The 21,219-nt window shown below is 49.3% G+C and overlaps 1 protein-coding gene across 2 annotated transcripts; it reads left to right on the top strand.

Moving 5' to 3' along the window:
- The first annotated feature begins 7,005 nt into the window (after positions 1–7,005).
- On the top strand, positions 7,006–20,231 carry MPZL2 (myelin protein zero like 2). 2 transcript variants are annotated; one of them, XM_075909709.2, is made up of 6 exons: positions 7,006–7,257; positions 13,176–13,342; positions 14,277–14,487; positions 14,713–14,857; positions 16,529–16,606; positions 18,200–20,231. In XM_075909709.2, the coding sequence occupies exons 1-5, from the start codon at positions 7,185–7,187 to the stop codon at positions 16,587–16,589; spliced, it is 657 nt and encodes a 218-aa protein (XP_075765824.1). In that variant the 5' UTR covers positions 7,006–7,184; the 3' UTR covers positions 16,590–16,606; positions 18,200–20,231. The 2 variants fall into 2 exon arrangements, with proteins under 2 accessions (XP_075765824.1, XP_089629373.1); XM_089773247.1 differs by having other exon boundaries at positions 7,007–7,257; positions 16,529–20,231.
- Positions 20,232–21,219: the final 988 nt, after the last annotated feature.

Raw genomic sequence — 21,219 nt, 5'->3', positions numbered from 1 at the left:
GGGGGAAGAGAGCGCTGCATCCGGTAGACACAGGCCCTGTGCAGGTTATTTAACAAGCACCAATTGTTTTATTACCTGTAGAGAGAGAGGCTCTGCCACAGACAATGGCTCTTGCTTTGGACCCTGTTACACTGCAGGGGTGCTTTGGTCGCCAGAAGTTTTGTCGCCTGATACTGTCGACAAAGAGCGTCTAGACGACAGCCAGTTCTGTCGCCAAAGCACGAGAGCTGCTTTGTCGCCATGGGAGTGTAGACGCAAAGGCCCGTGTAGATGCAATAACTGTCGGCAAAAGGCAGAATGAGGAGTACCGCCATTGACAAAACTGCCGAGGTCTGTGGACGTTCTGTCGACAGAACTCGGCAGCAGCGTAGAGGCAGCTCTAGTTTTGTTGACAAACCCCTGTAGTCTAGACACACTCCAGGAGTGCCCAGGCTGGCACTGCCTAGCTCCTCCAAGCAGATGTCTGATGCTGCCTTTTTCCTGGGATGTAGGAACTCCTTGGACTTGTTTGCTCACTCTCTCACGTTCGCTCGAGGAGCCCAGGGAGGGATCTCAAAGCAAGCCGGTATCTTCATTTGCTGTTCGTACTTCTCTTGCAAACCTCACTTTGTACTGGCCCATTTCCAATAACATTCATTTTTCATGTCTACGGGACCTCTTGTCTGTCAGCCAAGCCGCGCCCAGCACAAGGCAAATCGAAGGGGGTGGAAGAGGCTAAGGATGTGGGAATAAAGTTACCCTTTCTCCTGCAAAAGCTGCCAAGGCCAGGTGGGGCTGTAGTTTGTAAAATCCTGTCCAGAAGATTCTCACACTTTCAGCTGCATGGGAGCTAGCTTATCTGCCTGGGAGGGACAGAGCCCAGCACACCAAGCCAGCGTAGGAAGCAGTGGTTGTGGAGAAGCTGAGTTGTGTAGGGGGTGGACGGTCTGCACTGTCTTTTGAAAAAAATGTCCATAGGTGGAAGTGGCACTTTAAAGGCTACACTGAGTTTTAGCATTAGTGTAGGAGCCACACAGCTCCACCAGGGGGGCACCTACCTCTTCAACAGCCTCTCCTCTCAGGTGCTGCATGCTGGGTCCCAGGGGAACTCACTTTCTTCCCAAAATTTGTTTTCGTCTTCACCGAGAAGTCTGATGATGGAATGCCTGACACAGTGAATGCTAGTGGGAAGGGGGGAGGCTTAGCAGATAAAATAAAAAAAGAACAAGTTAAAAATCACTTTGAAAAGTTAGATGCCTGCAAGTCACCAGGACCTGATGAAATGCATCCTAGAATACTCAAGGAGCTGATAGAGGAGGTATCTGAGCCTCTAGCTGTCATCTCTGGAAAATCATGGGAGACAGGGGAGATTCCAGAGGACTGGAAAAGGGCAAATATAGTGCCCATCTATAAAAAGGGAAATAAAAACAACCCAGGAAACTACAGATCAGTCCATTTAACTTCTGTGCCAGGGAAGATAATAGAGCAAGTAATTAAGGAAATCATCTGCAAACACTTGGAAGGTGGCAAGGTGATAGGGAACAGCCAGCATGGATTTGTAAAGAACAAATCATGTCAAACCAATCTGATAGCTTTCTTTGATAGGACGACGAGTCTTGTGGATAAGGGAGAAGCGGTAGATGTGGTATATCTAGACTTTAGTAAGGCGTTTGATACGGTCTTGCATGATATTCTTATCAATAAACTAGGCACATACAACTTAGATGGGGCTACTATAAGGTGGGTGCATAACTGGCTGGATAACCGTACTCAGAGATTAGTTATTAATGGTTCACAATCCTGCTGGAAAGACATAACAAGTGGGGTTCCACTGGGGTCTGTTTTGGGACCGCTTCTGTTCAATATCTTCATCAACAATGTTGATATCGGCATAGAAAGTACTCTTATTAAGTTTGCAGGTGATACCAAGCTTGGAGGGGTTGCAATTGCTCTGGAGGATAGGGTCATAATTCAAAATGATCTGGACAAATTGGAGAAATGGTCGGAGGTAAACAGGATGAAGTTTAATAAGGACAAATGCAAAGTGCTCCACTTAGGAAGGAACAATCAGTTTCACACATACAGAATGGGAAGTGATTGTCTAGGAAGGAGTACGGCAGAAAGGGATCTAGGGGTTATAGTGGACCATAAGCTAAATATGAGTCAGCAGTGTGACGCTGTTGCAAAAAAAGCCAACATGATTCTGGGATGCATTAACAGGTGTGTTGTAAGCAAAACTCGTGAAGTCATTCTTCCGCTCTACTCTGCGCTAGTTAGGCCTCAGTTGGAGTATTGTCTCCTGTTCTGGGTGGCACATTTCAAGAAAGAAGTGAAGAAATTGAAGAAGATCCAGAGAAGAGCAACAAGAATGATTAAAGGTCTAGAGAACATGAGCTATGTACTGAGCTTGTTTAGTTTAGAAAAGAGAAGATTGAGGGGGGACATGAGAGCGGTTTTCAGGTATCTAAAAGGTTGTCACAAGGAGGAGGGAGAAAACTTGTTCTTCCTGGCCTCTGAGGATAGAACAAGAAGCAATGGGCTTAAACTGCAGCAATGGAGGCCATTGGACATTAGGAAAAAGTTGGACATTAGGAAAACGTTCCTACCTGTCAGGGTGGTTAAACACCGGAATAAGTTGCCTAGGGAGGTTGTGGAATCTCCATCTCTGGAGATATTGAAGAGCAGATTAGATAGACACCTATCAGGGATGGTCTAGACAGTACTGGGTCCAGCCATGAGGGCAGGGGACTGGACTCAATGACCTCTCAAGGTCCCTTCCAGTCCTAGTATTCTATGATTCTATGATCACCCAGCAGCAGATTTCTCCTCCTCCTAGAGTGTGCGACATTAATACAGCACAGCCGCAATGCTGCAGCTACACCACTGCAGCAAATCCCCAGTACCTAGGTTGCCTGCAGAATTCTTTCCTTGACTGAACCGTGATTCTGGTGTGGGGGGGAGGCGGGTAGGTCAAAATGTTTCACAGCTGTGACGCTGTAGCAAGGTTGCTCTAAAGTTAGGTGATTCCCAGCCTTTCTACACTGGCTTTGTCACCCTGACATTTCCCCTCCTTGCCAACACTGATGCAGCCGCACCTTTGGGGTGTGACTGAGGGCAAGGTGTGGGTGTATGTATGTGTCACCTGGACCTGTTCTGAACAGTTACATGATACAGGGCTTCAACCAGCTGCATGGGGTGCTAGGAAGGTGCAAGGAGACGGCAGTGTAGGGGAAAGACCTCTAGTGGCTACTGAAGCCAAACCAGGAATATCCCGGGCACAGGACAGTTCACAATCTCCTCTCAAAGTCTATTCCTGTACCTGGCTCCAGCCAGCAGACATGCCGAGGCTCCAGCCCCAGCTGGCTGTGGGAATCCAGTCCAGGCTTTTCTTTCCTTTGTTTTCCAGAAATTGACTATCAAAGGTTTCAGTAACTCCGACTGTACTGGGCTCGCCTGGCACACAGTGAGAGCCTCTTTGTAGCTAGGGGCACGTTCCTCCTTTACTCGTCTTTCAAAAGCGCGCTCGAGGGTCTCTTTAACCATCAATGCCTGGGGTGCGGCCGAGCCACTGCAGGGTTAGACAGGGGACGCTGAAGATTAGTAACTGACTCTTCCCATAGGCTTCCAGCCAGGCCCAGCCACCTCCATGGATGCAGGGTGGCTGTCTGTGATACTGACGCTATTGAACTGCCTTGATTGTGAGTACAGACAGGTGAGGGCGTTGGGCGTGGAACCGGCAGCCCTGCTGGGCACTGTGCAGGCTGGCTGCGGTCGATAACAGACCTGCAAGAGTCATGCAGCCTAAGGCCACAAGGGGCCCCCAAATCATGGAGTCTGACCTCCCTGCACATCACAGGCATCCAGCCGCACCCAGCTTAAAGCCTGTACACCAACCCCTCAGGCGATCCACTCCGATTGAGAAGCCCCCCCTTCTCTCTCTTTCTGGTGTTTATTTGTACCTCTGGCCCCTTGCTCCACTCATCTGTGCCCACGACAGCTCCTGATGCCATCGACACGTTTTGTTAGTCTCAAAGGTGCCACCCGGCCATTTGCTGGGTTTTAAGATTTTTTGCAGTGGCGGAGGGATTGTCAGCAGAGGGAGGCAGCTGCTGCTCCTCGCTCGGCCAAGAGGAGATGTGAGTGAGCCCTGGTAGAGCCTCACTCTTCTTCTGCCACTTCCACTGGTGTGCCAGCCTGTAGCAGTCGTTCCTACAGCGAGACCCTAAGGGCGTGTCCTGGTGCTATGTACTAGTGGGCAGGGATGGACAGAAGCACAATGGGAACAGCATGGCTACGTCTGCATTGCAATGCTATGATGGGATACTGACAGACCTAGCCCACGTCTTCACAGCAAGCCCGTTATATCGAAATACAATGGGCTTCCTAGTCTGACGTCCCGGTAAACCTCTTTGCACGCGGGTTAAGGGATGTTTCGGAATAGCGCTTTGTCAAAATGTCGAGGTAGGGTGCCGTGTAGACGCACTCTAAGAGGCCTTGTCACAGATTATCTCCTGGGCGACATCCACACTGCACCATAGTTTGAAATCAGAGATGGACTCTGAGCTATGCAAATTGTGTATCGTTTTTCGATCTTATTTTGAAATAGCTTGTTTCGTCGTTTGGTGCTGTCTCCATACTATTCCGAAACATCCCTTGCTCCTTGTGGAATGAGGTTTGCAGGGATGTCGGAATAGCAAGCCTGAAGTAATGGGTTTGCTGTGAAGAGTGGGATAGGTCTGTTGGGATGCTCCGATATCCTGTAATAGCGTTGCAGTGTAGACATAGCCATGCTGTCCCCACTGTGCTTCTGTGCATGCCCTGCCCACATGAGCCCGGACATCTGCCCGGAAACCAGTGCCTGGCAGTCCCTGGGGGTCAGCGCCCTGCAACATGGGAAGCAAGAGCGTCTGTGGAATGGGAGCGCGCTGGCCTCCGCCTGCCAGGGGATGTGGGAAGGGTTAAAAACAGAAGCCTGTTGCCAAACCGCTGCAAGTTCAGGCCTGAATCCAGGCCACATTCCTCTGAACAGCAATTCTAGCCCAACCCGCAGAGTTCTTGGGCACTCAGGCACTGAGGGTTCTGCAGCGCTACCGTGGATGACAGCAACGGGCCCCGCGGCACCCAGGAGGTGTCGCTGCACGTACTCAGCTCGCCCAGTCGACCGTTCACTCCAGGCCCCAGGTGTGTCCAGTTTCCCCTGCTGATGCCCAGGCTGTGAACCAATGGCTTGGGCTGCGAGAATGAACTCGCACACAGATGGGTAAATCTGGGCCCCTTCCTGTGCCTGGCACAAACTTCCTCATGCGAGGGAGGGCAGGGCACTCCTCTCCAATTCCCTCCTTTGGCACAAACCCTGGGCGCGCTCTGAGGCCCTGCGCGGGGGCGGCTGAGGAGGGCCAGCTCCGTGCCTCAGACAACAGGGCTCCTTCAGACTGCACCTCACACAGCAGGCGGGGGCACAACCCGCCCGCCCTGACGCAGTGGTGAGTGGAACACGGCCAGCCCTTGGCACCAATACAGGGATCTGTGAGATTGCAAATAGCAATCAACTCCCACGGCGTCCAGCCGCCGGTCAACATGCTCCCCCCCTTTAGAGCAGACAGCACAGGAGGGGTTTCCCCAGTGTCTGACCCTCAGCTGCGGTGCAGCGAAGAGAGCCCAGGAGGGCCCTTGCTCTAAGCCAGCGGTTCCCAACCTTGTCCAGATTCTGACAATTCAGGAAGACTTGGTGACCCAGGGCAATTCAAAACTGGAGGGAGCTGGGGGGGCGGGCCACCTGGGGAGACACTTGGCGACCCTTTTGAAATGTAATGGCGACCCGTATTTGGGTCCCGACCCGTCAGTTGGGAAACCCTGCAAAGCAGTAGAGATGCTCTCCACTGGAGCTAGGAAAGGGTTTCCCCTCGGCTGGCTGTTGTCTTTCCTGCGCTGTTTCCATTCCGCCTTCTACAAGGCCTTGCAGAAACGTCTCCCATGCTCTGCACTTCATTTGGGCTCCCCTCCTCTTCCGACGGCAAACAGGAGTCAAGCCCTTTTCATGTACCCTTTGCCTTCCAGCTCCCTCCTGCACAAAACATGCCCGTCCCATGTGCGCAGTCTCGGGGCTTGACTCACAGCTGTTGTGTGCGTGCATGAGGCCTCTAGGCAGCCACAAACCACTTCAGCAGTTTCTCAGGGTGTTTGCGAGCAAGGATGGAGGCAGGAAACAAACATCCCACCATGCAAACAAGAAACCAGCAAGCAAGGGGGCTGGTAGCCGTGAATGGAAAGGGAGAGAATGTTCTCAGAACAGCAGCGAGGGGAAGTCTGGTGACGAGCAATCAGAGAGGCTGGGCAGGACCGGCCATTCTCTGAACGGGAGACGTCCAGTGCTTTTAGGGAGGCAAAGGGCCGAGGCCCTTCAGACCAGCTATGCTGCTATTCTTCCAAGAGCTGGCTGGGCCCCTGCTGCTGGGATTCTCCCTTTGTTTCCAGATGTTTTGTTCCATAAAAAGATCAGTCGTTTCTAACAAGGATGCTGGGGGCTGGTGTGTGTGTGGGGGGAGATGTCCCTAGCATGGGAGACTCTGAGAGCTCCAGCTCTAGTTCTCGCTATCAACCACCCCCGGCTCCTGGCTCTTGCCTCCAGCAACGGCCTTTTGGGGAGTGAGCACATCTGGCAGGCGCTGGCCAGGGACGGTGGATGAACTCTGCTTCACGGCCCCTCGCGGGATGGCTCCACCCGGGCCTGTTTCGTAACGGGGACACGTTCACCTCTGTTCCCTTTGCTCCGCGGCAGGTCTTACTGGGCAGTGTCTCGCTGCTGCCATAGAGACAGTCCCCTGAGCATCGGCTTGCCCACGGACACACTGTGCTACTCTGTGCGGTTGGAAAATACCCGGGGCCGGCTTTCTTGGAGGAGCAAATCTGCCTAGGAACACAGGGGCTGGTTCCCAGCAGGAGGGGCGGGATGCGGGGCGGAGTGATGTTGCCCTACCAACAGGAAAGGAAAATCCACCTGGTTTGGGCAGTGAGCTGTGCAGGCTCCACCTTTAGTCCCATGTGTGAGCGCTCACTGGGAGCCACTCCGGCAGCAGGAGGAGCAGCAGCATTGGGTGTGGACAGCCTGGCAGGAGGGGAGAGCCAGGAGGCCTTGCTGGCGGCGTGTGGGGCAGCAGGGCTCCTGGGAGCTCACTTCTCTTATCCCCCTGCTCGGACTCTGGAGCATGGACTTGCCTTCCCCGGTGCATGGGCCCCGCTGGATGGGGGCTGTGCTCTTCCTTGGAGTGCAGCTGCTAGGTAAGGGTCTCTTCGGGCGCTTTCCCTCGGGCGCCAGGCACCTCCTTGCACAGGTGACTCGTGGCAGCACTCCTAAGGTGCACCCCTGTGGCCCCGCCAGCATTTTAATTGCTAAATAGGGTGCTCCCACATGCCCCCCCTGCACCTCGGGTGGCCCTCCCTGCACCCTCCGCAGGCACCAGTCGCCCCTGCCTCCTTGGCTTTACCCTCCTGCTCTTCAAGTCCCCTTTCCCCTAAGGTCGGTGCCTGCAGAACTCTGCCATTTCTTCAAGCGGCTTTCTGGTGGGCTGTTTGCGGAGACTGTGCATCCGGACACAAGTCTTGGACAAACAGGTTTAGGTGTGTTCCAGCTGAGTGTGTGAGCATTCTGAGATCGGGTTACATGCTATTTCCTCGCTCCCACCTCTCAGTCCCTGCGCCAGCTGGGAGGGAGGACTTTAGTCTTTGAACTGCCCTGTTTTCACCACTTTCTTTAAAAAGAGGTTATTAAAGAGACAGGCCGGGTTCAGAGTCATTTGCAGCAAAGTAATTCTGGAGAAACACCCAAATGTCAGTGGAATTTTACCGGGTTCACAGTTGCGTAAGGGATCAGAACTGGGTCCAAAGACCCAGTGTGGTTTTACCTTGTTTCTGTCACCTCACTTCCAGCACTGATTCAGGCGCACACACTGTGATCTGTTGTGAAAAAAATTTACTCTTCCAGGCCAAGTTAGTGCTAAGGGTTTGTTTGTTTGTTTGCTTGTTTGTTTTCCAAAGGGTGGTTTTCACTTTGACGTGAAAGCTGATCTTTGCCAAAAAGAAATTTTCAAATGTAAAAACATGGAAAAAGATTTGAGGTGTTCCCTCTTTTGAATGAGTTTCTAGATAAACATAGCTGTGAAACGTCATGGGTTTTTATGAAATCGAATGAGTAATATGCAAAGCGCACCGATTCCAGGGTGTTCATTGCATTCTGACTATTTCGGAGCCCTACCAGATACTCTTTATGAGTATTTGCAGTATTTATTGCTGTATTTGGCAGCAATGGGAAATAACACATACAAGACTCAAAAGCCATGTTCTACACCCCCAGCTGAATGGTTGTGCTTTTCTACAGGAAAAAGCTAGCTGGACAATAGTCTGGGAAGAGGTGAATTAGGCCTAAAAGTGGGAGGCATCCCTGTTGTGAGTCAACAGCAGGTTGTGTTCAAGGCAAAGGCAGTTGCTGTGAAACTCACTGCATTGTACCGCATGGGCAGTGAGGGTGAGTAACACCTCCCCCCTCGAGCTATGACCCCGCTCTGGGCGTCACTTTCCCATGCTGCACACTTTGGAGGGTCAGGGGAAGAGTCTCTCCATCCCACCTCACAAGCCACTGTCCTGCCCTCACTCCAACCAACCCTCTTCTTTCAAGGTGCCCACAACAAGGGAGGCTATAATCAGCCCTCCACACGCCCCTGGATCCCCCATGTGTCACAGCATTGCCAACCACGCATGGGTGAGGCCTCAGGGAAACATGAGATTGTCTTATGCGCCGTGAGGTGAAAAGAGCCGCCCTTTGGGGCGCTGTTATCTGCCTGCTGCTGGGGCAGAAGGGGTTGAGTTTGTCAAGCTTCTCTCTCAAACCACCTGGGCTGAAAATGTTTCCATTGTCAATGAAAGACGCGATTTTCAGGTCACAATCCGATTCCAGCAGTTGGGCCTGTCCCAGAAAAGACGGTTCTATTGAGCCTTGTGATACCACGTTACAAGCTGGCAGCACTGGTTCCTGCCTGCTCAGGGGCTGCCCTCTCTGCTTTCCTAGGGCAAGGGCTGGCTTCCTTTGTGCCCTGTGCAGAGCACACCACGGTGTTGGCACCGATTGAATTAAGAAGGGAGTAACAATGGCCCTACAGTTCTCTCACACTTCCCCAGCCACTGTATGTGCCCTGTGCCCAGGAGTGATGGGATAGTCCGGTCTGGGGCTTGGGGTAGGGATGTGTGTCAGCCTGAGCTCAGAGTTTCCATTGGGATCACCCTGTTAGAGCATTTAGGGAAGGGGGTCTATGAAAGGATCGTCTGGGCGAGGTTCTGCAAGGTGCAGAAGGGTCTAAATGACTAGTCACTAAAGCCCTCTCTCCATGGGCCAAACAAGGCACTTTGTGCTTTTGCAATTGAGTTAGCTCAATTGGGTTAGCCTGGGGCCAATAAAATCTCCCTTAACACCCCTATTGACAGAGCGTCACCCTTTTTGTTTGCTTCTAGCAACTGACTTGATTAGATTCTGATCTCACACTGGTGTAAATTAGGAGCAATGCCACTTAGGCATGGTCTAGGTTAAAAGTTAGGTTGGCATAGCTGCAATGCTCCAGGTGGTGGAAAAATTCTCATACCTTAGCACTGTGCTGCACAGACCTAACCTCCATGTAGACATGGTTTGGGCATGAACGGCCTGGAGAAAGTGAACAGGAAAGTGTTCTTTACCCCTTCGCATTGCACAAGAACTAGGAGTCCTGCAATGAAACTAACAAGCAGCAGGTTGAAAACAAACATAAGAAAGTGCTACTTCACACATTGTAAAGTCAAACTGTGGAACTCCTTGCTGTGGGATGTTGTGACGGCCAAAACTATAACTGGGTTCAAAAAATAATTAGCTAAGTTCATGGAAGATAAGTCTATTGATGAGTCTTAGCCAAGCTAGTCAGGGGCACAACCCCATGCTACAGGTGTCTGCGGCAGATCCAGGCTGGGCTGGAGCAACTCCTGTCTGTGGTGGGGGAGCCACTGCAGCCCAGCGGTGGGCAGGGAGGCCACTCCAGCCCTCCTTTTAACCAGTTAACGAGGGTTTTACATCCCTATTTGACACTGTATGGGCAGGAAGGGACAAGATGCCTGTAGCTATAGAAGAGCGGGGAGACGGGGTTGGGAGGGAAGAGAGAACTTTCTGGAAAAACATGGGCCAGGCCATCTCTTCCCCACTCTTACCCCCACTCCGCAGGAAGCGGCACCCCTCCCTTCCCTCCTGCACAGCGCCCAAAGGCTGCTGCGTGCCACATTCTGGTGTGAACCCCGGCAGAAACTGGGGAGGAGGAGAAAGCACAGAATCCTAGGACTGGAAGGAGCTCAAGAGTCATCGAGTCCAGCTCCCTGCCCTCATGGCAGGACCAGACACCATCTAGAGCATCCCTGACAGGTGTCTGCCTCACCTGCCCTTAAAAATCTCCAGTGACGGAGATTCCACAACCTCCCCAGGCAATTTATTCCAGTGTTTCACCCCCCTGACAGGAAGTTTTTCCTAATGTCCAACCTCAACCTCCCTTTGCTTCTTGTCCTGTCATCAGAAGTCAGGAGAATCATTTTTCTCCTTCTCCCTTTTAGATACTTCAAAACTGCTGTCATGTCCCATCTCAGTCTTCTCTTTTCCAGACTAAACAAACCCAGGTCTTTGTGTTTCATCTGAAGAAGTGGGCTGTGCCCACGAAAGCTCATGACACCATCTACATGTTTTGTTGTCTCTAAGGTGCTGCTGGACTATTTGTTGTTTTTAAAGTTTTTCCTTTTCTTTCAGTCTTCCCTCATAGGTCAGGTTTGTTAGGTCTTTAATAATTTGTGTTGCTCTTCTCTGGAATTTCTCCACCTCTTTCCTGAAGTGTGATGCCCAATACTGGACACAATACTCTAGCTGAGGCCTAATCAGTGGAGAGTACACAGGACGAATGACTTCTCATGTCTTACTCACAACGCTCCTGTTCATACATTCTAGAAGGATGTTTTCTTTGTTTGCAGTAATGTCAGTCACACTGTTGAGTCATATTTAGTTTGTGGTCCACTCGATCGTTTTCTGCAGAAATCCTGCTAGACAGTCACTTCCTATTTTGTGTGTGTGAAGATAATTGTTTGTTTCTGAGTGAAGAATTTTGCATTTGTCCTTATTGAATTTCATCCTATTTCCCTCAGTTGTCCATTTCTCCAGTTTGTCCAGAGTGTTTTGAATTTTAATCCTCCAAAGCACTTGCAACTCCTCCCTCCCAGCTTGGTATCATTTGCAAACTTTATAAGTGTACCCTCTATGCCATTATCTAAATCATTGATGAAGATACTGAACAGAACTGGTCCCAGAACCGATCCCTGCAGAACCCGACTTGTTCTGCCCTTCCAGCGTGACTGTGAACCATGGATAACTACTCACTGAGAACGGTTATCCAGCCAGTTATGCACCCACCTTGTAGTAGCCCCATCTAGGATATTCCTAGGTTGTTAATGAGAAGGTCATGTAAGACAGAATCGCTGTATCACATTGCCTCCCCTCCATCCACAAGGCTTGTTAACCTGTCAAAGAAACTTGTCTGTTTGGTTTGACTTGATTTGTTCTTGACAACTCCACGCTGGCTGTTACTTCTCACTTTAGTATCTTCTAGAGCAGTGGTCCCCAACGTGGTGCCTGCTGGCGCCATGGAGCCCGTCGGGGCATTTATGTGCACCCACCTAGCGCTGCCCCCTGGGAACCAATGCATGCGCAGCCCCGCCCTAGGCACCTGGCAGTCCTGCGTGGCGTCCGCCACCCAAAAAAGTTGGGGACCACTGTTTTAGAGGTTTGCAAATTGAGTGCTTCATTATTTACTCCCCATTATTTTTCCTGGCACAGAAGTTAAGCTGACTGGTCTGTGTTTCCTGGGCTGTCTTTATTTCCCTTTTTATAGGTGGGGACTAGTTTGGCCCTTTTCCAGTCTTCTGGAATCTCTCTTGTCTTTCATGACTTTTCAAAGACAATTGCTAATCACTCAGGGTATGTCTACACTACCCCCCTAATTCGAACTAGGAGGGTAATGTAGGCATACCGCACTTGCAAATGAAGCCCGGGATTTGAATTTCCCGGGCTTCATTTGCATGAAGCCGGCCGGCGCCATTTTTAAATGCCGGCAGTTCGAAACCCGTGCTGCGTGGCTACACGCAGCACGGAGTAGCTAGTTCGGATTAGGCTTCCTAATCCGAACTAGCTGTACTTCCTAGTTCGAATTAGGAGGGTAGTGTAGACATACCCTCTGATATCTCCTCAGTGATCCTCTGTGTCCCTGCCTATCTATTGCCTCAGGAAGACACAGCACCAGGTACCAGGAAAAATGGGGTTCATCTTGGGGGCCCAGTGAGGCGTGGAGAGTGGACAGCACTGGGCAGGGGGGGTCTGATCAGTCAATTCCCCCCCTTCTATGTGAGAGAGGTATACAAGAGTGTGTGTTGCATGTGTGTGGTAGCGTAGTGGTATTAACGCTCAAGCCTTATAGATAAGAAGGTAAATGAAAGGAATCCAACTACACATTATTCCTTTTTAATATCTGTCAGCATTGGTACTGCATAGTTCTCTCTGATCGCTATTGAGCTCTCTTGAATATGAGTCATTTTACCAGGTGTCCCGTATTCAGCATGGGGAAAAATGGTCACCCTGCCCACGGAGAACCATGCCCACGCCCTGCTCCAGGACAGAGTGAAACAACTCCACCCACAAGCTCTCCTTGTGCAGTGTTTGTGCACCAGCTGATTCAATCTGTGAAGCACTTTGGGCTCCTTCCGGTTCTAGACATGCAAAATCAGCATCAACAATTAAATCTGCCCCTTGTGCCTCTCGGTGTAACCAATCATCAGGAGCGGATGGGGCAGCTGCCAGCCCACATTGAGTGAACAGGGCTTCTGATTTTGGGTTTTAACTGATGAACTTTGCTAAAGCTCTCCTGCCACACACAGAGAAATTGGTGTTTATTCAAAAGCATGGCAATGGTGGCTTGTGTCTAGGGGCTCTTCCACCCACTAGGGCAGTGTGCGCTTCACAGGCATGCTTTCTAAAGATCGCCACTGGTCCACCGCAGCTAGTGCATGCAGACTCGGCCAGGGCCCACCAATGCTTTGAGGCTGTGCTTTCTCCTAGACAGCGCATTGGTTTTATTTCCATCCCATTTCCCCTCCAGCACTCTGGCCTGTGGCTGCTGTGGAAGTGCACACGTCCAGGGAAGTGGAGGCGGTGAATGGGACCAACGTACGCTTAAAATGCACCTTTTCCAGCTCCAGCCCTGTGGGCCAGCGACTGACGGTGACCTGGAACTTCCGGCCCCAGGGACTGAACTCTGCTGAGTCTGTAAGTGGGCCCTTCCTGCTCCAATGGAGCGATGCACAGTGCTGCTATGCAAGCATCGAGCCTGCTGGAAGGGGAGGGTGTGAGTGTGGGTGGGGACCACACAATGGCTGCGGTATGGCGGGCAGTTGGCTCTGACTTGAAGGATTCGGTTGACTGCTCCTCTCTGCAATGAGTTCTGGTTTCAGGTCGTATCTTTGCTGGCCACTCAACCTGGTGAGGGAAAGTGTTTCTAGTGCACTCCAGCTTGTGTGGTTAAATGCCGGGGTCAAGGGCAGCTGCACCTGCTTGTGTCAAGGCTGAATTTGGTTCCTCGTCCCTGCTGAAGCCACAGCTCCGGCTTGTGACTCCCTCCCACTGGGAGGGACAGCACGCCGGCAGGGGCCATGCTTATCCTGTCGCATGGCTCCAAGCAGGGAGCACAGCTGCAGCGCTGGCGTAAGGAGGGGGCCAGTCTGAACATTGGGTGCTCCAGGTGGTCTCTGAGCTCTGCTGCCAGAGGCTGATGCAGCACAAGTCTTGTCTGCTCTAGCCAGGCCTCGTCTCCAGCCCGGGCTACCGGGGACCCTGCTGGCTCCCCACAGGCCCCTGGTGGACGTGAAGTTACAGCTGCTCTCAGAGGTGAGACAATGAGGCCAGAAGCCCGACAGCAGGGCCCCTGCTGCCACTGGGAGGGAGACAACCACGGGGATGAGTCCTCTTCGTCCTATCCCACTGTGCTTGGCTGTGGCTCCTTTGCACGGCTGCTTTCCACCCAGGCTGCCTCTCTCGCCTCTGGCCCCCAGCCTGAAGTGGAGACACTGATCTCGGTGCTGCCTGCTTTCTCAGTGCTTTGAGCATTGTGCCCCGGTTCCAGACAGACAGGTGCCTGCCCTACAGGGGCGGGGGCCGCCACACACTGGGCAGGGGTGACGAAGCTTCCTCTCTGACCACCTAGGTGTTCTACTACTACGAGGAGCCCTACCCCCCCACCAACGGGCGATTTAAAGAACGAGTTACGTGGGATGGGAACATTGGCCGGAACGACGTCTCCATCATCGTCTGGAACCTGAATCCCAGCGACAACGGGACCTTCACTTGCCAGGTGAAGAACCCACCAGATGTTGATGGCACAATCGGCGAAATCCAGCTCCGGGTTGTGCAGCAAGGTAGGTGGCTGGGGCACTGTCGTGATCGATGCGAAGTTCACTGGCCCAGGGAAGTGGCACCAGTGGACGATCCCCTGCCACGTCTGGGGGAAAGGCATGGCAAAGGGGCTGTAGGAGGCAAGTGAATGACTGCAATAAGGAATGTGGGTGAGGAAGGACTGACGTTGCTAGATCTCCTCCCAACAAAGCCCCCATTTCTCTTTGCCCCATTTCTCTTCGGTGCAGTGCACTTCTCAGAAATCCACATCCTCCTTCTGGCCATCGGCTCTGCCTGTGCGCTGATGATCATTGTGGTGACTGTGGTAGCGGTCTGTCGGCACTATCGGAACAGACGGCAGGAGAAGAGCACTGAGACGGTGGAAACAGAACTGTAAGCACGGGGCTTCTGGGAAACCGGAGGGTATCTTCTCCAGGGAGTCTGGCTAGTGCCTAGCAAGCAGCTGCCAAGTGTGTAAAACCCACCAGCACCTGGCAATAATTGGCTTCTTGCAGGGCAGACACACCAAGGAGCTCACAGAGTGAACCAGCCTCTCTTCTTACCCCAGGGGGTCCATGAAGTCAGGGTAGAAACCAGCTATGGGGAGGTCTCTGTGTGGGGGAAGCTTGCTGTGCCTGTTCTAAGGACAAGCGCAGCACCAGGGTGCAGTGGCTGATGCAGCGGATACATTCTGTGTGACTGGGAAAAACACTAGCTGCTGTTTGTTAAACCAAGAGGTGCATCATCTAGTCGTTACTTTTGGGCCAAGTGTAACTACAGCTCTGAATGAATGTAACTAGCTTCTTCTCTAGAAGGGAGCAGGAAAGATTTACAGCCACTTGCAACAGAGCAGCTACCGGCTGGAGGGAAGGGCTGGTAGCAGAACACTAGAAGAAGGAGCTGCTGGCCACAGCCTTTGTAGAGCCTTGAAAATCTGCGGCTATCCACTTTATATCAGTGGGCATCTGCATCTGCAGATGTGGGTGCAGATATCCACGGATTATTTTTGCAGATGGCAATACAAAAGTTTTCTCCATGCAGTGCTGTTAGCATTGGCTTGTCTTTGATTGGCCAGACACGGGGTAGTTAAAGGGATTCCAGGTGGGTGGCGTGTTGGGGTTTCGTGAGCAGTTTGCAGGGGACCACACTGAAGCCTGAATGCACAAGTGTTACAGGCAGTGGGACAAGAAGACTTGATCACAACAAGCCAGTGCCCAAAAGTTCAGACAGTGAAAATGGGGCAGTGATTGGGACCGTGTCTAACCAGCTGTGATTGAGTGACGCTAATTTGCAGGAACCTAGAGCTACACTGCAGCCTAAACACATGTAACCAACTAATTTAATGAACTTTCCATGTCTCCACTGGGCACACCCTGGCCGCCTAGGCAGGTGGTGCAGCTGGGGAAATGTGTTGGGAACAGTAGATCAGTGCTGTTCTGGGTCTCCAGAGATGATTGACTTGATCCCCACTATTCACCTACATCCCTCCAGATCTTCGGATGGGTCACATAATGCTGTGACCGGTGTTTGCTTTTCCTGCCAAAGGCAGGCCGGTGTTTATCGCTGTGTGACTGGGTGAAGGGGGCTGCAGTGCAGGGATATCTCTGGGGAACAGGCCACAGCCAATTCAAATCCGAATATTAGATCCTCCCTTCCCCCCAGTGCCCACAAACCTTATGTACACCTCCCACTTAACAGGCTTATTGCCAGGAAGCAAAGTTCTCATGATACCCCTTGCCACTTCCTCCACATAAAACCTCCCCCTACAAATCCGTATTTTTCTGTGCTTCAGGTAAAACAGCCTGGGCAGTGGGGCTCTTGCTGTCGCTTATTGTATAAATGACACTGCTACTTTCACTAACATTCAGTTAATTGTTTCTCCCCCAAAATGTAAAAACCCTAAAGATTCTCTGTTTAAAAAAAAGCAAAAGCAAAACAACCCCAAATTTCAGGTTTTTCTGTGGCAAACTGATTTCTAGGATCCCTGCTTATTTCCTCCTTGTGACTCAGACCCGGGGGCTGCTGGGCAGGGGGCCTGACGGCTGCTTTTGGTTTCGTTTCTAGAACAGAAAAGGAGACGCTGAAGAGTACAGAAGAGAAGGCATCTGTCCCATTAGAAGACTAAGGTTCTCTCACTAAAGGGTACATACGCTTTCCAACAGCTTTCTGGCCTGCTGAAGGTTTTGAAGTAGGGCTGCCAGATGGTTTCAACAAAAATACTGGACACCCTTGACATTACATCACACTCTACATTACATCTGATTGAGAAAATACCTGACATTTCTATTTTCTCAATTTGTTTTCCGAACAGAAAGCTCAAATACTGGACTATCCGGTTCAAAACTGGACACCTGGCAACCCTATTTTGAAGAGGGATTTTTACATGGTGGGGCCACGACCTGTGTGAAATGAATGGGCAGGTCTCAGGACAGTTCCTAGTGGACAGGTCATGGTACTCATATTAAAAAACTGCGACTACCATAGTCACAGTTAGTACCGACTGGCTTTCTCCTTGGCAGCCTCAGTAGGCAGAACAAGGACTGAATGGGACATGGAGACAGAACTTTCTTCTCAGCTTATGGGAGGTTTCTCTGGTTGGGGCTGAAGTTAATTGGTAGGGATGCTTGAACAGTTGCTACCCATTATGTAGCAGCTTTGTGGATAAATAAGAGTGCCATTTTCATCTCCACTTTTAGATTCACTTTGCATTCCTCCTTTTGAAGGCCATTACAGGAAGAAGATTTCTGAGGCTAATAACAGGCTCTGCTGATGCATTTATATATCATTTTACTTTCCTACCTTTTGATATCATCAGTTGTCTTCATTTCTTAAGTCCCAAGAATGGTGTAGTAATATGTCGTCTTATTTTCCTTCCTGTAGCTTCTCCCCTGCAAAAGTGTCAGAAGCAGGTGGTTAAGCCTTCTGATTTGAAAACAAGCTGAATCACAGGTGTCTGATACCACAACTGTGGTATCCCCATTCATTTTTGCCACAGCAAAATGGTGGGATTAAAATAAAGCGTGAGCTCTCATTTCCTTCCATTGAAGCAACGCAGGGGAAACTTGTTCTATCAACAGTGAAGTTGTCTTTGGTCTTCACTGACAACTTCAAGAGAACTATAAGAAATTCAAAGGTATCTGAACAGATGTTTCAAAATTCTCATCTTGGCATGTGGAAGAATTTTGGAAAAAATGCCTTTAAATTTTTTTAACTTTTTTTACCGTTTTCCTCTCCTTCCCCACAAAAAACTCTCCCAATATTTGTGGGAAAGAAAATGGGAAAAAGAATAAGTCACTCTGAATGAAAATAGGACAATCGTAGAATCCTAGAACACTAGAACTGGAAGGGACCTTGAAAGGTCATCGAGTCCAGTCCCCTGCCCTCACGGCAGGACCAAGCACCGCCTAGATCATCCCTGACAGGTGTCTGTCTACAATGGTTAACTCATTCCCATTGCAAACAGTCTGTAATTGCTGGCTGCTTATTAGTTCTTGCTTTAATCCTCAAATTGGGTTTGTACTTTGTTTCCTCTTTCAAAGCTCTTTAAATGTTTCTAAAATGAAGACTGATGAGATAATTTGATCAAAGGGAGAGCTTATTGCAAAAACAGGATTTTGAGCCCCTTGTTACTCAAAGTGGAAAGTGTTACAGGTTTGACCATGTGCCATTTCTTTTGCCAGAATGATATTTAGAAGTAGGTGCATTTTTCAGCTTGACTTTTGTTTGGCATTTTAGGTGACTCAGTGTGTGAAAGTAACAGGCTGGGAACCCTGCCTGTTGCCAGCTGCAACGTGAGCAAGTTCTGTGGTGGTCTCTGCCCATTTCTATTTTACTGATGCACCAAAATCCCCACTTTCTTTTGCTGGTCCAGACCTGGTTCCCCCCACTCACTCCTGATTCACCTCAGTTCTACCCTCCAGCACCTTGTGCTGCTTGCCAGCAGCTATGTACCATTTGCAGATGCCCCTCAACTATGGCATGCAGCAGCCAATTCTGTTCCAACCTAGAGATTCTCCTAAGTAAACACTAACCAGTTGCCCTAATCACAGTAAAGTTTTATTTCTTATCAAAGTTCAGTGGTTCCATGGTATCAAGATTCTGGGAGGTCCAGATACCTCTCAGGAATGCAAGCAGCTCTCTTAGATATGCAAATTGATGCAAAAGGAAATTTGTCTCAATGCTAGTTACTGCTCCCGGTTAGCACTAGCATATCTTAGTGCTAAATATGTGGTGAGCACATCAGATTCAGTCCTGCTGCAAACCTCAGTTTAAAACAAGTAATCAAGATCTCAGAGTGCTTCTGTATTTAAGTGGCATGAAATCAAAAAACAAGCTTGTTTGTTCAGAAAGTATTTTTGCTTTTATGGCCCTGCCTGTGAAGTACTTGCTGTGTTATCTCTGTTAGTTTGTTTTCTTTTCCTATTATGGAGGGTCATAAATAAATTTGCTTTGTGGGCAGAGTCAGAAGCTCTGACAGTATAGTTAGCACAATGTAAGTCTAGAGAAACTCTCTATGATACTACAAACCTTCCTATCCTTAACGTAGAGTTGGTCTGGGTTTTTGATACAGTGGAATAAATGCCCCTATGTCATGACAAGGAAAGGCTGTTTATATAAAAGAGAAATTTTAACACACAATCCTAAATTCATGACCAATATGGTTTTGTTGCAATATAAGAATGTTTGTATACAGCACAATGATGTTATGTTGTGGCATGGGCATGCATGTGAAAGCAATAACCAATGCAGAAATTAATTGTCTTCCTGCTGTACCTACATCTGTCCTCTCAGATCTGCGCCTTTTCAGGTGCAGACACCCCCCTGTCCATACTGAACAGCTCTCACTTTGGTATGGGGATCAGTATACAAGTAAAGCAGGATTACAAGAAGGAACATTCCAAATAATGGGGCTAAAAGGTTCCAGTCCTGTTCTCATTGAAATAAATGGCAAAGCTCCCATCAACTTCAATGAAAGGAGGATCGGAGCAGTGAGTTGGAAAAGGAAGATATTGTACTGTATCCAGTCTCACTTGTTGAGATACAAGATACTAATATAGATAAATCCAGATTATCCAAACTCTCCACATTTCATTTGACTCCAAATCTGTTTGGGTCCTCCAAGTCCCAAAACCTACAGAGGGTCTAATGTAAGGCTCTCTCATGGAATTTGTCATGTTACTGTTTTGGCTCTTCAAATGAACTGACTGCAGATTAAATTCAACTATCAGATGCTGCTGTGCTGTGAGACCCACATCCTGAAGGTTAACATAATAACACAACTTTTGTATTCATCTACCTATTTTTAGTAGCAGTTTTTAGAGCAATATTACCCTCATTCTGTGTTTTGTAGTTTCTCTACTTCTCTTCTGCAAACATAATTACCTAATTCTACTTGTCAATTTCAAGGCCCTGATTCTATCAGCTGTTATGCTTGGGCAGACCTTTCAATAGTGAAGAGACCCATTAACTTCATTAGGGGTCTGGATGGGTGCAGAGCTCTGCTCACATGCAACAACTTGTGGGATCAAAGTGCAAGGGCAGTATCTAGAATTGATGTGCATTTTTATGAGTCAAACTGCTAAGTTAGAGACAAGTTTCAGATTTTCATTTTTTGCTGCAAAACTTATGTTTCAACAGAGACAGAAACTATAGTAAGTAAGGGGCTGTGTCCCATCTCTGCTGACAGATACTCTTTTGTAATGTAATTTATTTAAAATGAGCTTTTCAAGTCATTGTATATAAATAAACCATTTTTAGTATTAAAGCATGTCCTTCTTGTGTCTTTTTAATTGAAAAAACTGCACAAGTTCATTATGGTAAGAAAATAATGAATGCCATAGGACATAATGAAGACAACAGGTGAGTGAGAGTGACAGCATCTTTTATTGGACCAGCTGCCATTAATGAGAGAGATAAGAATCCAATAAAAGATATAACTTCACCCACCTTCTGGTGTCCCTGGCCTCTGTTTGTCAGAGGCTGGAGAAGGATGGCAGGAGAGAAATTGCTTGATCATTGTGTTGCCGGCACAGTTGTCTTTGGTCCATCCCATCTGGGGCATCTGATGTTGGCCACTGTCAGCAGACAGGCTACTGGGCTAGATGGACCTTTGGTCTGACCCAGTATGGCCATTCTTATGTTCTGTCTCTAATGTCCTGGCACCAACGTGCTACAAATATGCTGCTTAGTGTATATGTTTAGTATGAACTTTCCACAATGCCAGAAGAAAGTATTTTTTACAAGACCCTACCATAAATAGAATTTAAAATGAATTATTTTATTTGGGAGGCTGGGCCAATTAAGTGTGCAGAGCACTGTGATGCAGAAGTCCTTGGGTGGCAGAAATGCATTCATCTCTTTCGGAAGAGAGCGCTTTGATCAAAATAAGACCTTTCTTATGTGGTGATTTTGAGAGGCACTTGGGAACAAGTACCAGACTGGGCTGTTCCTGTAATTTTCCAGAGCTCCACTGAAAGTTGATGGCCCAGGGTCTTTGAACATCTCTCAACTACTTCCTGTATCTGTTCTCATATGCTGCCTTGCATGATGCCTCCTATATCAGGAGGAGCTTCTTATCCACTAAGTAAGTAACCTTCTTCCTCAGATCCTGTTGTATAATGAATGTCTATCCGGGCCAGCGTGAACTCGTTAGGTCTTTTTGCAACTGAGGGGCAGAAAAAGGCACAAATTGAGACTCTTTATAACAGGATAGTTCTGAAAGAAGAGGGGACATGAGGCACGAGGTTAGAAAGCTA

The sequence above is a fragment of the Pelodiscus sinensis genome, chromosome 25 (assembly GCF_052426305.1).
Source record: "Pelodiscus sinensis isolate ZL-2025 chromosome 25, ASM5242630v1, whole genome shotgun sequence".
Classification (NCBI taxonomy): domain Eukaryota; kingdom Metazoa; phylum Chordata; order Testudines; family Trionychidae; genus Pelodiscus; species Pelodiscus sinensis.
Note: the sequence above shows the minus strand (reverse complement) of the source record. Positions and strands in the feature narration are given on the sequence as shown.

Excerpts from the sequence above, each read along its gene's own strand:
- MPZL2 (XM_075909709.2), top strand. The coding sequence starts at position 7,185 with ATGGACTTGCCTTCCCCGGTGCATGGGCCCCGCTGGATGGGGGCTGTG. Across the intron at positions 13,343-14,276 it reads GACTGAACTCTGCTGAGTCT|GTGTTCTACTACTACGAGGA; the intron begins GTAAGTGGGCCC and ends CTGACCACCTAG. Across the intron at positions 14,488-14,712 it reads GCTCCGGGTTGTGCAGCAAG|TGCACTTCTCAGAAATCCAC; the intron begins GTAGGTGGCTGG and ends TCTTCGGTGCAG.